The 15453-nt window shown below is 45.4% G+C and overlaps 3 protein-coding genes across 3 annotated transcripts; 1 reads left to right on the top strand and 2 right to left on the bottom strand.

The window, feature by feature from the left end:
- Nucleotides 1-504: 504 nt before the first annotated feature.
- Nucleotides 505-3637, top strand: LOC134451819 (zinc finger protein 419-like). Its single transcript, XM_063202217.1, has 3 exons — nucleotides 505-1616; nucleotides 2198-2533; nucleotides 3054-3637. Exons 1-3 carry the CDS (start codon nucleotides 1004-1006, stop codon nucleotides 3635-3637), a joined length of 1533 nt encoding a protein of 510 aa, XP_063058287.1. The 5' UTR covers nucleotides 505-1003.
- Nucleotides 3638-6034: 2397 nt separating this feature from the next.
- On the bottom strand, nucleotides 6035-8352 carry LOC134452128 (E3 ubiquitin-protein ligase RNF19B-like). Its single transcript, XM_063202487.1, has 3 exons — nucleotides 8341-8352; nucleotides 8032-8114; nucleotides 6035-7141 (listed from the first exon to the last, which is right to left on the bottom strand). Exons 1-3 carry the CDS (start codon nucleotides 8348-8350, stop codon nucleotides 6716-6718), a joined length of 519 nt encoding a protein of 172 aa, XP_063058557.1. The 5' UTR covers nucleotides 8351-8352; the 3' UTR covers nucleotides 6035-6715.
- Nucleotides 8353-13167: 4815 nt separating this feature from the next.
- Nucleotides 13168-14836, bottom strand: LOC134452126 (potential E3 ubiquitin-protein ligase ariadne-2-like). Its single transcript, XM_063202485.1, has 2 exons — nucleotides 14776-14836; nucleotides 13168-14088 (listed from the first exon to the last, which is right to left on the bottom strand). The coding sequence occupies exon 2, from the start codon at nucleotides 14068-14070 to the stop codon at nucleotides 13669-13671; it is 402 nt and encodes a 133-aa protein (XP_063058555.1). The 5' UTR covers nucleotides 14071-14088; nucleotides 14776-14836; the 3' UTR covers nucleotides 13168-13668.
- Between the last annotated feature and the right edge of the window lie 617 nt (nucleotides 14837-15453).

The raw sequence follows: 15453 nt of genomic DNA, 5'->3' as shown, positions 1-15453 counted from the left end.
ACAAAAAGGCTGGGGTCTGTAGCTACGGCAGGCTATTGTTATTACGGTCGTTGTTGTTGTAATTATTATTATTATTATTATTATTATTATTATTATTATTATTATTATTATTAACATTTGAATTTAGTTCATCGTTGTTTTTATATAAATGTTTGCTGTTCTACAAAAAAGCAACCTCTGCTCCTTTAAAGACACATATCGTATTTCGGGGCGGGTCCCAGTCAGATGATGAGTTCGCGAAACCGACTGGCCAAATATAACATTACCAGTGTTTGGTTAGGTTAGTAAAAACAAAGTGTATACGCACCAAATGAAGGCGACGTCTTAAAACCAATATGCCAGTTTGTAATTGCATTTTAATGTATGTAGTACTTCAGTGTTTAAACGATCTCATAGGTGGTCAATATCACAAAGAAAGCATACTTCATGAACATGTCATTTTGCGCATCTCTCCGTTTCAACTGGCCCTCGTGAAAAGCAGGAAGTGGGTGAATAGCTCTTGCAATGAGTAAACTTTCCTCACTGCTTCAATCGCCAAATGCAGTATTAGTAAGACAGTTATTGTGTTGTCGTAATTTATGTGGCTGCTATGTGGGAATTATATTTTGCGGAGCTGTATCTGTGAGCATTTTCAATTGCGAATTGGGAAATCTTGACGTTCTTACTGTAGTACAGTAGTTGGTATGCTATCACCAGGTAATAACAACATCGGCGAATGTGCGCTAGTAAAGGAGGGAGCAGCAGTTCTTTAATGTGTAGAATTAAGCTCACCGCTGTATTTCAAACGATTATGGAAAGTATCTTGTTTGTACCGGTAACATGTGCTTTTAAAACCCAACGCAAAGCGGGTGCTTATGAGCCGACCAGCTAACCAAAGCAGAGGTTGGCCATTCTTTTGAACCACCTACGTGGCTTTGAAGAAGTCTCTCTGCTTTTCAACTGTATGCCAGTCGCAGACATTGTCATCTAAGCTTTGGTGTCTTGGAAGGGCACGATTGTGAAAATGACCGCCAATGAGAACACAGGAGCATCTCTGGTAGCAGAGCTCTCCTTCACTTTTCAAGACGAGTTAACCGCAACCATTCAAAATGCGCTTGGTGTGGCAGTGGAGATAGCCGTTGTCGAAATAACCAAACTGGTCACCCAGGTGCTGAGAGGTGTGCGAGACCAAATGCACGAAACCATAAGGGACAACAAATCGCTGAAGTTTAGACTACAGACTGCAGAACATGAGCTCAGTACCGTGCGTAATCGTCTGGAAGAGCACCGTCGCCAAACGTCGTATGGGAGTAAAGGAGATGCTGCTGCTGGCAACATTGGCATTCAGCAGATACACGAACAGCTGACTACCCTAAATACCGGTCGGGTACAAACAACAACCAGAACAGGGGACTGTGACAGCAATGGAGATGTACTCTCTAATCATCGTGCTACCGGCGCGCCATCAGATGTGAAGGAAATGTTCGGCGTATTGGATGACCCATCCCATGCGGACAGCGCGTACTCTGCAGAGACCTTTTGTGAGATCAGAGCAGATGGAAGCGTTTGTACACAAGACATAAAACAGGACTTGACCGAAGAACCTCGACTATCAAGTGAAACTCAGGGCAGGCCTGGTAAGTTCTTGGTTTGGTCTGTTGTATAGTATGAATGACTGTAGCCTACTTGTTTACACGAAATGTAATTTTGCATCAATTGCCAATCAGTGATGGACGGTCAACCTGGATTCAGAAACTAGAATCCAGTGCCATACATTCCAAATGACCTGACTTACCTGCTCAGATGCCCTAATGCAGGGGCGAGGAACTTGTGTTTCGAGGGCTGGGCCCCGATATAGCTTTACATGAAATATAACATATTTTGTAAAGGAAACTTAGAAAATACATTTGCAATACAATTAAGTTGTAATAAGGGGACCTAGAGAAGGTGGGTTCTGTTTTAAAGCTAGCTGCCTTCAATATAGGCCTAAAGTGCAGGAAGAAATCCTGGTTGGAGTTCGTAAAACGGCCCTCGGATGAATTTGAAGTGGCCCCTCGAATGAAAAAGGTTCCCCACCCCTGCCCCAAGGTAAACCCAAGTCATTTGGAATTTGTGGCACTGGATGACACACTCCAGGATCCAGGTTAATCATCACTATTGGCAGTGCCACCTTGTAGTACATGAAGAAAATAAATATGTAATTTCCTCTATTCACTAGCGACCAAGGAGGAGCAGACCAGCTTACGTTCTTGTAACCAAGAACAAAGGGAACACTGCAGTCTTGAAAACTCTGGCAGAACTCACGGTGCAACGCAGGCCCTGTCAGATGGCCAGATCAAACTAGCTGGGGCTGAAGTGAAAGTTGAGGCAGCAGATTTGAACTGCAGCTCAGACGGTGACCTGGCATTTGGGCCAGAGGAAGACCATGAGGACTTTGCGGAGGACAGCCTGGCTCTGGCCCAGTCCCAGCTGCTGGAGGACTGGAGACCAGAGCCCCTACAGCTCCAGAGCTGCGAGGCAGAAGCCTTCGCTCCATCCACCAGTCATTCTCTTGGTAAGTTGATCCAGGTGGCATGACGATATATTTATATAATGATATATTTATTGGTATTCAGACAGTGGCCTAATGTGTAGGGAGTTGGACATGTGATCAGAAGGGTCGAAACATGCCAGAAAGAAGAATGTGGGTCCTCTGCTGTACTCTCCCCCCATGGCTGAAGTGCCATTGAGCAGAGCACCTAACCTCACATTGCTTAAGGGACTAGCCATAGCCCTCTTCCTAGATAACTTTAAGTCGCTTTGGATAAAAGTGCCACTTAAGTGTAATGTAACGTTATATTCTGTTCCCTTGAATTAATATTTCTTTCCTCTTTTGTCTGTCTACCAGGCCCAGCCTGCCTGCCTGGCTGTTGTTTGTTGCCAGGGTATTGGCCTTAATAGAGATCAGCAAGTCATAATAATGCATTCTGTAATAATAATGATGATAATAATAATAATACTGTTTCTGTATCTACTGTCTAATAACTGAAATTCACAAGCTCTTGACGTGTTTCCTCTCTATGACTTGTCTTCAGATGCATCCATGTTTCCTCCAAACATCCCTGACCTCCCCCTGCTGCCTCCAGCTGGGTCCGGCCACCCCGTGCCTCTCCCCAAACCCTACACCCAGCACAGGAACGCGGCTGCAGGGCCTTCCTCCTCATCATCATCATCCAGCTCCTCCGGCCCCAACCAGCTGTACTCCGCTCCATCTTCCTCCTCCTCCTCCCGAAGCCACCAGCCTCACGTGTGCAAGGTGTGCGGCCAGACCTTCCGTCTGTCGGAGGAGCTGCGCAGGCACCGCAAGAACCACATCCGCAGCCCCAAGAAGAGCCTGTTCCCGCCAGGCCGCTCGCCCTACCACTGCTCCCTGTGCGGCCGCGACTTCAACCGCATGGAGCACCTGAAGATCCACCAGCGCATCCACACGGGCGAGCGGCCTTACGCCTGCAGCGTCTGCAACGCGCGCTTCCGCCACTCGTGGGCGCTCACGCGCCACTTCCGCATTCACACCGGCGAAAAGCCCTACACGTGCGGCATCTGTGGCAAGACGTTCCGGAACTGCGGCGGGCTGAGATTCCACCAGCGCTCGCACGGAGTGGGCGGCGGGGTCTCGTAAGGGAAGACTTGGGGGGGGGGGGGGGTGTGTTTCTCAAGACACTGCTGTGTTGGGGTCAAGTCGTGGGATATGGATCTGTCTTAAGCTAAGATTTGGGTGCTGCACAAGAAGCTGTTCTGGAACTGGTGGGCTGAGAGTTCGTCAGTGCTTGCACAGAGAAGGTGCGGGGTCTAGTAAGGAAAGACTTGGGGGAAGTATTACTTTCATAAGACCTTGTTGTGTTCGGGTCAAGTTGTGGGGCATGGAACGGTCTCAAGCTCAAGATTTGGGTGTTGCTTACCTTTTGGAAAGTTAGGTCTATGTCATGTCAAGGGATACGTCGCTGTGTCCTGTCAGCTTAGATTCGGGTGACATGCACTTTTTGTCAAGCTGGACTGTTTTGAGAAAAGGATTTTTTTTCACGTATGGACACCCCTGCAGGTCGACAAAGATAATGCACTCTGGATACGTACTATTTTATGTCCACTTGTTGCAAAGACTGTTGCACATATGACTGCACAATCATGGGAGTTTTCTAGTCTGGTGACAGTGTTAAAAGGTTACTCAGATTATCATATGTTTTGCAGTAAATGTATTGTTTTTTATTGCGACACAGAAAGGGCCATGTGAATATAATATTTTTCCAAAGTTAATGCTGAGTATTACACTTCAGTATTTTATCTGGGTACAGTCGGCAACAGGCTTGTGAATGCTGCTCCATTTCAGGGTATTCCGCTTGGAATTACGTAGTAAAGCAGTAGATGGCTTCATAGACTGCAGACAAAGGAAAAGGAGATTGGGCTACACAATGAGGCTTGAACTGCTTTTTGCTTGTTTGGTCACTTTTCCCCCAGCCATTTCTCCTGAAATGCTGAACATGTCAAATTAAAAAGAAGTAGAGGAACGGTGACATGTGACATTTTGTAGATCATTTCTCTTTCTCTGAGATTCTTCATGAACAATGTATTCAAACTTTTGTCATAGTGTTCCTGGCAAAAAAACATGGTTGACAGGTTGGTGCTCGAATTCTCAGTCCAGAGTCTCTCCCCATCTTGAAACCTTAATCTCTCATCCAAACATCAAAAATCTGGCTGCACACGAATTCAAATGGATAACTACCGATGTACAACACGCATCCAGATATAGCCTTCTGTACATTTCTGAGGTACTCTCTGATAGCCATCAAATGGACTGGCCGTTTGCCCTCAGGTGCCCCAAGAGAGGTATTCCGAGAACCTGTCTCATAGTAACCCAAGTTACTTTAACCTTGAGCTAGTGGTAATCATTTAATAAAAGAGTGAAGTCATCATTTCCTTAACTACAGTAAATTACACCTGTGGACTATCTTTTCGCAGGCTTACCACTTCCTGTAGGTTAACTAAGCCAGGTTTATCGCCTAACCATTTTCTTGGAATACCCCCCTGGTTGCCTTTATTTTTATTTCCATCAAATCAGTTTTCCGTTTCTTAAATGACCATAGTCTTAGTTTCTTGTCATTTTCAATTTGAATGTCATGTTTGTGAGAGTTGTGCACATGAACTTGGTGTATGGCAGTATTAACCTTTTTGTGTTTGTAACCATTTTAATGTATTTTTTGTATTTTTCCAAAGTGGTCACCAGCTGGGTGTCAGCTTGTGCCTCTGTTGTTGTGTAGGTACAAGATTTTGGACACAACACAACAAAAGCCGCTGATGGCAGCATAATCATTGAAATTATATATTTATTTATTTAATGCCTAGCCTTGTAAAGCCTTCCAAGAGTGATAATGAGATTCTTGCAACAGTTGTAACGGAATAACATTCCATTGTCCAACAGTGCATCATGTTGTTTCGGCCACCCTCTCTCTCAGTATCTACCCAAAGTCTCTCATCTAATGTACCCAATGTTAACTGTGGGCCTGACTGAAAAAAACATCATTATTAATTGCATTATGTGGCTGTTTTGAACGGAGACACGTTTTAAGTGCTTATTGAACATTACATTGTGTGCAGTGGTAAGGAGGGGGAAATCGGAAGCCCCTTCCATTCTCCTGTTACTATACATGTAAGCTTTATTGTATTTATTTCAGACCCCCCAAAAACTTTTCATTGATTGTTTACAAATACATTTTTCACACAACGAAATCCTTTGCTGTTTGTTTTGCATTCTTGTCCTGGTTTTGCTTAGTCACACCAACTGTACAAAAAATGCAGGTGACTGATATCGATCATATTATATTGTTCATATTAATCTTTCATTCAGGAAAGTAAGGTTGTTGCTGGCCTCTTGACACATTTAGGAGTCCACCGCATCATTTAATTGTACAGCACACAAATGTAGCCTGGAGACCACACTGTATAGAAACACAATTATTCATGATGTAGAGTAGCATTTATTAATCATTTATTAACGTTTTTTTAGCAATTAATTTATTAACAGTACAGAGCTTATACATCCCACATGTAAACTGCATACATACTGTACACGGACATATATCAAAAACATCATCACTAAAAGTTCATACATACACTATTTTACTTCACATATGCACCTTGCGCAAGCATTTTATTTGCATGTGCGAGAAAAAAATATTGTATATAGGCCTATAAAATGATTGTCCCGGTATTTATACATTTTTAGTGATGTAATATATTGCCTAGGGGGCACTTCATACTTAAGTACTAGACTTACTCAAGTACTAGTTAAATGTTTTGGGGAATCTCAGCCCTAGGCTAGGGTGTGTCACTGTGTAGGCCTATAGGGAAAGCAGTATACATGAAGTCATTCAATCTCATTCACAGTTTCAGAAAGTGTGGAAGAAGTACAGAAAAAGGCTGTGTGAACCAATGATAAAATGTGGTGTATCTCAAGCAGATGAAAAATGCAGGTAGTTCAAGTTCCATTTCCAACATATGCCCAACCACTGCCCTTCATCTGCTTGCGATCTTTGCCAACATTGAGCTGTCAGGGGTATGTGCATCACATCCCTCCTACATATGATTGTGTAGAAAAAAATATCTTTACACTGAAAGAAAAAGTAGGCCTTATAGACAGGTGACAAGATGAGTGGCAACTCTGTGATTCTGATAATCGATGATCAGTCCCTCAATAGTTGTCTTTTCATGTGCTGAACCACTGTCGCCTAGTTGTGTCTATAGAGCAATGATAAGAACGGCACTCTAAACTGCTCCTCAGGCAGATGTAGCAGAAGGAGTAACCGCAGTTCGGACAGTCGACATTGTTACAGCCTGTACCGTCGTGCATGATCAGGCTGTAGCAATTTGGGCATGCACGGAGCTGTGGGCATCCATTGACTAGGCTCCCTGGAGTGGTGATCAGGCCGCAGGTGAGAAGGGTACCCACCACGGCACACTTCTTGTTGGGGCAGTGGCTCATAGGATCTCCAGGGGTACCTTGCCAGAGTGAGAGGCAGGTTCCACAGGTGAAGGGTTTACCAGGGCAGGTGAGGCAACGCACCACCACCACTGTACTGGACTGGCTCTTCGAGCCTTGGACCGGGTGCAGTGCTGAGGAACAGGTTCGGCACTGTGATGCACAGAGCAGAGAGAGAGAGAGAGAACAAAGGTGAGAAGATGCTCCCAGTTTTAAGGTATAGCCCTAGGTAGCCCGTTTAACCCTCTGTAATTTGAAGTTAACAGCTCGCACAATCACATACAAAATATGCCTATGATGCCCCCAGTTCTGTAATAGGACATACTGGAAACTAACATGAAAAATGGACAGTGTGAGGGGTTCTTCAACACAAGAATTATTTCAAGGGCCAAGATATTCATGTTCAGATGTTCCTTTTTACGAGGTACCAGGACCCTAATTTACATCTCCATTCATCATTAGTATTCCATGCAGCTCTGCATTAAAAGTAGAAAATAAATGTAGGCCAACAAGAGTTTAGATGCAAAAATGTTTGTAATGGCTTTTGGGTTTTGCATCTTGACTCTTAATATGCTAGTTGCCGACTGATGTTCCTAGACCAAGTTTTCCCAAACTTTACCAGAACAAGGCCCCCATATAGCCTACCGGTAGATTCCAGCCAAGCCCCCCCTTACATGGGTCGTGCCACGTTATTTTTTTTTGCTGTGTACCCCCTTTTACAATCATAGTCTATGTCTGTGTGTCAGGACCCTATTCATATACTGTATATAAAGTAACAATAGCCTAATAGTAGCAATGTTCAGAGATGCAATATACACTATAATGCAGTTCTTAACTAATGGGAATAGTGTTCAGCTTATTTTTTTTAGGTTGGTGTACAATAATTATCCAATTATTATTGTTTTGCTACAAGTTTTCTTCCGACTTGCCACGGGCCCTTCACAGCATCCCTTCACAGCCCCCCAGGGTTCCCCGGTCCCCACTTTGAAAACTAGGCCTACTGTCCTAGACAGCCCATGATGCAAATCAAAATTCTTTCTTACTGTATTTTCCTTCGCTGTGGCGAGCGTTGGTGTAGGCCTACGCTCAATTTTTGGGTGGTACATAGGCCTAAGCCTGCTTTCATCTGTTATGGAGATATTAAAAACATGCAATTTAAATACAATTTACTGGGTATTTGTCAAGTAGCCTAAACATTAAACGTCGTGGTTTTGAAAACCTCATATTCTGAAGTGAAAGTGAAATTAGGCTAGTCAGTTACCGATCATGTGTGTTTAGGTCGGCAACGTGTCCTTTTAATATTCTTTTTTTATTTTTTAGATCGATTTAAAACTCTTGCTTTGCGCAATTACCTGCTCCCATCGTCTATCGACGTGGGCAAACTCAGGCCCGGGGGCCACATGCGGCCCGCGGAGCCATTTCATGCGGCCCTCAGAGCCTTTCCAAGAAAAAAAAATGCAGATTCATATGGTCACTCATTCTTCAATGCGCTACCTAAAACAAGGGTCTTGAAAACCTAAGATTACTGAAGTCTACATCTAGATACAATTAGCAAGAATGGCATAACTGACAATGTTACGGTGTTCACCGAATCATGGCTGAACGACGGCATACCCGAGTCGGCTTTACATCTGGAACAACTAACGTGCCACCGAGCGGACAGAGCCCTTGCAGAGAAAAAACGAGGAGGAGGAATATGTGTCTACACACATGATGCTTGGTGCAATAATGCTACGGTAGTACAGAGGCACTGCTCTCCACGAGTGGAGTTCATGATTATCAAGTGCCGACCCTTCTATCTACCCAGAGAAATATCCGCTATCCTATTAGTCGCCGTCTACCTCCCACCCAGCAACAACAATGGCGTCATAAGCGAGGCACTGAACGAGCTGCATCGGGGCATCAGTGAACAACAAGATGCACACCCAGATGCCTTCACAGTGGTACTAGGAGATTTCAACCACGGAAATCTCAAAACAGTACTTCCAAAATTTCATCAACATGTCAACTTCCCAACAAGAGGACAAAACACCCTGGACCTCGTTTACACAAATCAGAAGAGAGCATACAAGGCAAAGCCCATCCCCCACATTGGATCATCAGACCACACGACAATTCTGCTACTGCCAGCTTACAGACAAAAGGCAAAACTCACCAAACCAGTTCAGAAGGAGGTGAGAAAATGGCCTGAGGGAGCTATCTCACGACTTTCAGGACTGCTTTGAAACCACAGACTGGGACATTTTCAAAAACAACTGCCACCCACAGCAATCACATTGACATTGAGGAGTACACAGACACTGTGACCTCCTACATCACAAAATGCATCGATGATGTTACAGAAATAAAACACATCACTACCAGGGCCAACCAGAAGCCATGGTTCACAGGAGACGTTCACCGACTGCTGAGGGCCAGAGACAAAGCCTTCAGAGCAGGAGACGTAGCTGGCCTAAAGACAGCAAGGGCCAACCTGTCCCAGGGCATCAGGAAAGCAAAAAAGGAATACTCAGACAAAATAACAACACACTTCAAAGACAGCAGAGATGCACAGAGCCTGTGGCAGGGCATACAGGCCATCACGGACTATAAGCCTGCACCACGAAGCTGTGACAACAACACCTCTCTGCTAAACGACCTGAACAGTTTCTTTGCCCGCTTTGAAGCACAAAATGACACCCACAGAAAACTCCCCCTCCCCCCCATGACCAACCCCTTTACCTGTCCTCTGCCAGTGTTAAGAGGACACTGGCCACCATCAACCCACGCAAAGCAGCTGGCCCAGACAACATACCAGGCCGAGTGTTGAAGGATTGTGCAGAAGAGCTGAAGGATGTCTTCACAGACATCTTTAACATCTCTCTGGAGCAAGCAGTCATCCCATCACTTTTCAAAGCTGCTACCATCATACCTGTGCCGAAGAAATCATCACCATCATGCTTCAATGACTACCGTCCTGTAGCACTGACGCCCATAATCATGAAGTGCTTTGAACGGCTAGTCCTGTCACACATCAAAGCCACCCTACCCCCCACCCTGGACCCCTACCAGTTCGCATACCGAGCCAAGCGATCCACGGAGGATGCAATTTGCTCTGCCCTCCATCCAGCCCTCACCCACTTGGACAATAAAGACTCATATGTGAGAATGCTGTTCATTGACTTCAGTTCAGCATTCAATACCATAATACCACAACAACTCATCAGAAAACTGGACAAACTAGGTTTCAGCACCTCCCTCTGCAACTGGCTGCTGGACTTCCTGATGCAAAGACCACAAGCAGTACGGGTAGGGAATAACACCTCAAGCACCCTGACCCTGAGCACGGGGGCTCCGCAAGGTTGTGTTATCAGCCCCCTGCTGTTCACGCTGCTGACACATGACTGCACAACGACCCACAGCACTAACCATCTAGTGAAGTTTGCGGATGATACAACACTGGTGGGCCTCATCACCAAGGGCGATGAGACTCACTACAGAGAAGAAGTAGACCTGCTGGCCAGATGGTGCAAGACAACAACCTCCTGCTGAATGTCAACAAGACCAAGGAGATTGTTGTCAACTTCCAAAGGGTCCAAAAACAACTGCCACCACTGACCATCGACGGCGATGCTGTGGAGAGAGTGAGCAGCACCAAGTTCCTTGGAGTGCACATCAGCGACGACCTCTCTTGGACCACCAACACTACATCACTGGCGAAGAAGGCCACTCAGCATCTCTACTTCCTGCGCAAACTAAAGAAGGCAAGTGCTACACCCTCCATCATGACAACATTCTACAGAGGAACCATAGAGAGCGTCGTGTCCAAACTGCATCACAGTGTGGGGAGGAAGCTGCACGGAGAAAAACAGGAAGACACTCCAGCGTGTTGTGAAACACAGCGAAGAAGATCATTGGAGTACCACTCCCCTCCTGCAGGACATTTACACCACACGCCTCACCCGGAAAGCACTGATGATCATCAAAGACACAAGCCACCCTGCACACAAACTGTTCAGCCTCCTGCCCTCTGGAAAGAGGTACAGGCGCCTCCGTTCCCGTACCACCCGGCTGGCGAGCAGCACAATGCACCAAGCGATCAAGATGCTGAACACTCAACCCACTCTCCCTCCACTGTCAGCCTCTAGCCAGCAGGGCCACTGACAACCCCCCCCCCCCCCCCCCCCCCCCCCCCCACTGTCAGCCTCTAGCCAGCAAGGCCACTGACAACCCCCCCCCCACCCCCCACCACCATATCTGCGACTGAACATTCCACCTGCACTACTATACTTGTGACTGAAACTTTCAACCTGCACTAACTCAAAACACGCCACACACACACACACACACACACACACCCACTCACACAACACAAGACACACACACACACACACACACACACAAGCACACTGCACTTTCTGCACTAAACCCAAACATACACACACTGACACACACACACACACACACACACACACACACACACACACACACACACGAACACACACACAAGACGCACACCGCACCTTCTACCTGCACTAAAACACATACAAACACACACAACACACACACACACACACACACACACACACACACACACACACACACACACACTGCTGCTGGTGTACTTGACAGACCTTTTATATTTATTTTCTTCAAAATGCTACTATTACCATGTCAGAACGCTATAAAGGACTCTTTTTAGGAAAAGCACAAAAACACAACAAATACCTCTTAATGTATGTCCTCTACAAGTCTTCTGTTGTCCAGTCTTGCACTTTAAATGTCTGTATGAGCACTGTCTATGTCCATACTGTCTTAAGTCCATGTATAAGTACTGTCTATGTCTATACTGTCTATGTCCGTACCTTAATTAGTCTATGTCTGTATGGGAAAGCAAGAAATGTAATTTCAAATTCTTTGTATGACCAGTGCATGTAAAGAAATTGACAATAAAACCTACTTGACTTGACTTGAATGGTGTAATTATGTTGGCATACACCATTTTTTATTACTGGCACGGGCAAGTTCCCAACGACATCCGGCCCTTTGGTCAACTTTCTAAACCCAATGTGGCCCTTGCGACAAAATAATTGCCCACCCCTGGAGTCTATCCTTTCTGTTTTAGTTTAGCTGCTGCGGTCGCGGTCCTTACGCCAGTCCGCAGTTCGTTTTGACGCATGCTCTCGTTTAGGCTAGACAAAGGCTCTCATTGGTGCAATGCATTAACTTTGCTCGTTTCGATTTTGATTGATACAATCAACCAGGCATAATCTGAGAGCGACTTTCCCAGCTGCGTCAAATGACAACCCACAGCATGTGCCAAAGTCGGACTGGTTACCTGGAAAACACCATCAAGCCTTATCTGTCGATCGATGTAATTTTAGTGACATCTTCCGGAATATTTCCTCCAATTGACTATCTTCCATCTGCCCCACCCTTGTGTTGCACCCTTCAAAATGAAATGCACGCCTAGCATTTAAACTGAAATTTTAACCCGAATGAGAGCATAAACCACTGTTTTTTTTTTTGTTTTTTTTAAAGAAACGCCCCCTTGGCTTCAGCACATTGAGCACAAGCCTCCCAACGCCCCCTTAATCATCATAAGACTAACAACGCCCCCTTGGTATTAAAAAATAAATGGACTAATGCCATCCAATGTTAACAAAGCACTTCCCCCTCTCAGCTGTAACCTTATCAACGCCCCCCTAGAGCTCCCCAACGCCCCCTGGGGGGCTGTACCGCCCCTGTTGAGAAACCCTACCATAAACCTTTGGATGAGTCGTGGTATAGCCTGTCCTGAACAGTGGAATACATTATAATAAACTATGACCTGTAGGCAACTGCTTTGATTTTGCAACTGCTTTGTGACTATTTCGTCTTGCACGTCCTCCACTGCCAGGCTGCCACTGCCACACTGTGTTTCTGTTAAACTTGACCTTACATGACTACTCAGAGAGCAACTGTCACAAAATGATAACCACGTCACCACTGTGAAACTTGTCAAAACAGCTCGATTTACTGGAAAGTCCCCATTGTCCCCATCGCAGACAGCTTTATAGTTAGTAGTCCAATCAACTTTATTATTGTATGGTCAAAGTGCAGATATACTTTCTATTTACAGTTGGGACAGCAGATTATCACACAAAGATCTCACTCTCCCAAATATATTTCACCCCTCCCCAATAGCCACACACACACACACACACACACACACACACACACACACACACACACACACACACACACACACACACACACACACACACACACAATAGTCCTATACAAAATATTTTTCAACATACAACACTTAGAACTCAACGTTTGTCTTTTATACAGTGTTCAGGAATGAATAATCTCTCTTAAAAACCCGTAGTGCTGCACACCTTAATGGAATTTGTACATTTTCACTTAAACAAAATCAAATCAGACACATTGGCATTTGCATGATAAGATTACTTGATATAGCCTGGTGTGTTATTATTGTGGCCAGGGCCGCTGACAGCTTTGGCCATGCCTGAGACAAAGTTATCTGAAAGGGTCTCATCCCAATACAATGCACTGTAGGGTTCCATTCTGGGCCCCCTCTCTCCCTGGGGGAGAGATTCTGGGCCCCCTCTCTCCATGGGGGAGAGATTCTGGGCCCCCTCTCTCCCTGGGCCTGACGCCTTTGTCCCTGTCGGCTTCCCTGATTGGGACAGTCCTCATCCCATACAGAACCACTGTCTGCCCGCTGTGGGCTTGGAGCAGGTGAGAGACCAGTACAGTTCACTGTTCTTGTTGCACTCTCCACGGTCACTCAGGCAGATGTAGCAGAAGCGATGTGTGCACTGCGAACAGCTGACGTACTTGCAGCCGCAGCCGTGCATGATCAGGCTGTGGCACTTGGGACAGGCACGGAACTCCGGGCATCCCTTGACTTTGCTCTTGGGGTCGGTGACCAGAGCGCAGGTGAGGAGGACCCCCACCACGGCACACCTGCTGTTGGAACAGTGGCCCTCGCCAGCCACAAGAGAGTGCTGTTGCCATGGAGACAGACAAGTTTCACAGAGCAATGGTGTACCCGGACAGGTGAAACAGCACACCACTGGACTGGTCATCATCATTGTGCGTGGGACCTGGTACTGTGGATGATGGGAAAAGTCAGTCATGTGAAACAGTTACTGGGTCACATTCAAAAGTAGTATGGAATTGTTATTGTTAATAATAGCTATGGTTATACAGGATTATTTCATAGGACTATTATGAAATTGTAATTCAGGTGTCACAGCAATCCATGGGACATACTGTAACACCAAGCAAAGTCTTACTTTATATTTTACATGTGTATTGTTTTATGTACCTGCACTACAGCTCTTTACCCATACATCGGCAATAATAATAATAATAAGTGTTTTGACTATTCAAGAGGTGAGCAGAGGTGGCCAAACACAGGGCCGACTCACCCAACATTCTTAAAATGACCACCCAATTCAGGGTTTTGTGGTTTAAGGTTAACCATGTTCTATACAGTAGGCTACTGTGGTCATCTCCATACATTTCATTCCAATTTTCAGGAATGACATATCCAAAAAGGTATGCCAGTGTACATTACTTCTTTTTATGACATCAGGCCCTTCAACCAATATTGTAAAACCAATGTGGCCCTTGGGGCCTAAATGATTGCCCACCCCAGTATCAAGACATGGATACCCCCTAGGCTAGGTCATTCCATAATCATCTATCCATATCTATCAAACATAGTGCCATAAATTGAACCAATCAACAAGAGGCGTCAACGCCTGTAAGAGCTACTCATCAGAGTTCCTTACCAATAAATGTCCTCTCTCTGTGCAGGGCCTGGCAACAACTTCACTGATTGGGATGGTGCTCTCATCTATGGAGAGACATCAATGTATTTTGTGAGTATGAGTAATATAAACAAAGATTCTTTAGGTTCTGCTTGTTCACCATCTCTGGTATAAGCACCTTAGGTGAAGCATTTCCCAACTGCTGTTGAAAGTGAAAGTCATAACACACACACACACACACACACACACACACACACACACACACACACACTTGAGCGTGTCTATGTTCTCTCAGATTTTTAACATTTTTTTTAGGCCCATTGGTCCCACAGCCCAATGGTTACATAGCATGTTCCTCCTGCTCCATGTTCCCACATTTCGAATAATTTATTCAAATTTAGGACCTATGTTCCATGACGGGGAGACTCCTGTTTACTCTGAAATGTGGGAACATGGAGTTGTGGAAGATAGGACCTATATTTGAATTATTTCTTTAAAATGTGGAACACGGAGCAGCAGGAATAAGCTGTGGGACCATTGGGCTGTGGGAACATGGAGCTGAGCCCCCCAAACACGCGCGCGCGCACGCACAAACACGCGTGTGCGCGCGCACACACACGCACAAACACACACTTGTACTGTTGCCAGCTGTGGCATTTTTTATAGATTAGCCTACAACCTATTAACACTTAACAAACG

Source organism: Engraulis encrasicolus, chromosome 7 (assembly GCF_034702125.1).
Source record: "Engraulis encrasicolus isolate BLACKSEA-1 chromosome 7, IST_EnEncr_1.0, whole genome shotgun sequence".
In the NCBI taxonomy this organism is placed as follows: domain Eukaryota; kingdom Metazoa; phylum Chordata; class Actinopteri; order Clupeiformes; family Engraulidae; genus Engraulis; species Engraulis encrasicolus.
The sequence above is the reverse complement of the archived record's forward strand: the minus strand, read 5'-3'. Positions and strand labels throughout refer to the sequence as shown.

Coding starts and splice junctions, on each gene's coding strand:
- LOC134451819 (XM_063202217.1), top strand. CDS start 1,004: ATGACCGCCAATGAGAACACAGGAGCATCTCTGGTAGCAGAGCTCTCC. Junction 1,617..2,197: donor TGAAACTCAGGGCAGGCCTG/GTAAGTTCTTGG, acceptor TCTATTCACTAG/CGACCAAGGAGGAGCAGACC. Junction 2,534..3,053: donor ATCCACCAGTCATTCTCTTG/GTAAGTTGATCC, acceptor ACTTGTCTTCAG/ATGCATCCATGTTTCCTCCA.
- LOC134452128 (XM_063202487.1), bottom strand. Junction 7,142..8,031: donor CCACAGCGAAGGAAAATACA/GTAAGAAAGAAT, acceptor TGTGCATCACAG/TGCCGAACCTGTTCCTCAGC.
- LOC134452126 (XM_063202485.1), bottom strand. CDS start 14,070: ATGATGATGACCAGTCCAGTGGTGTGCTGTTTCACCTGTCCGGGTACA.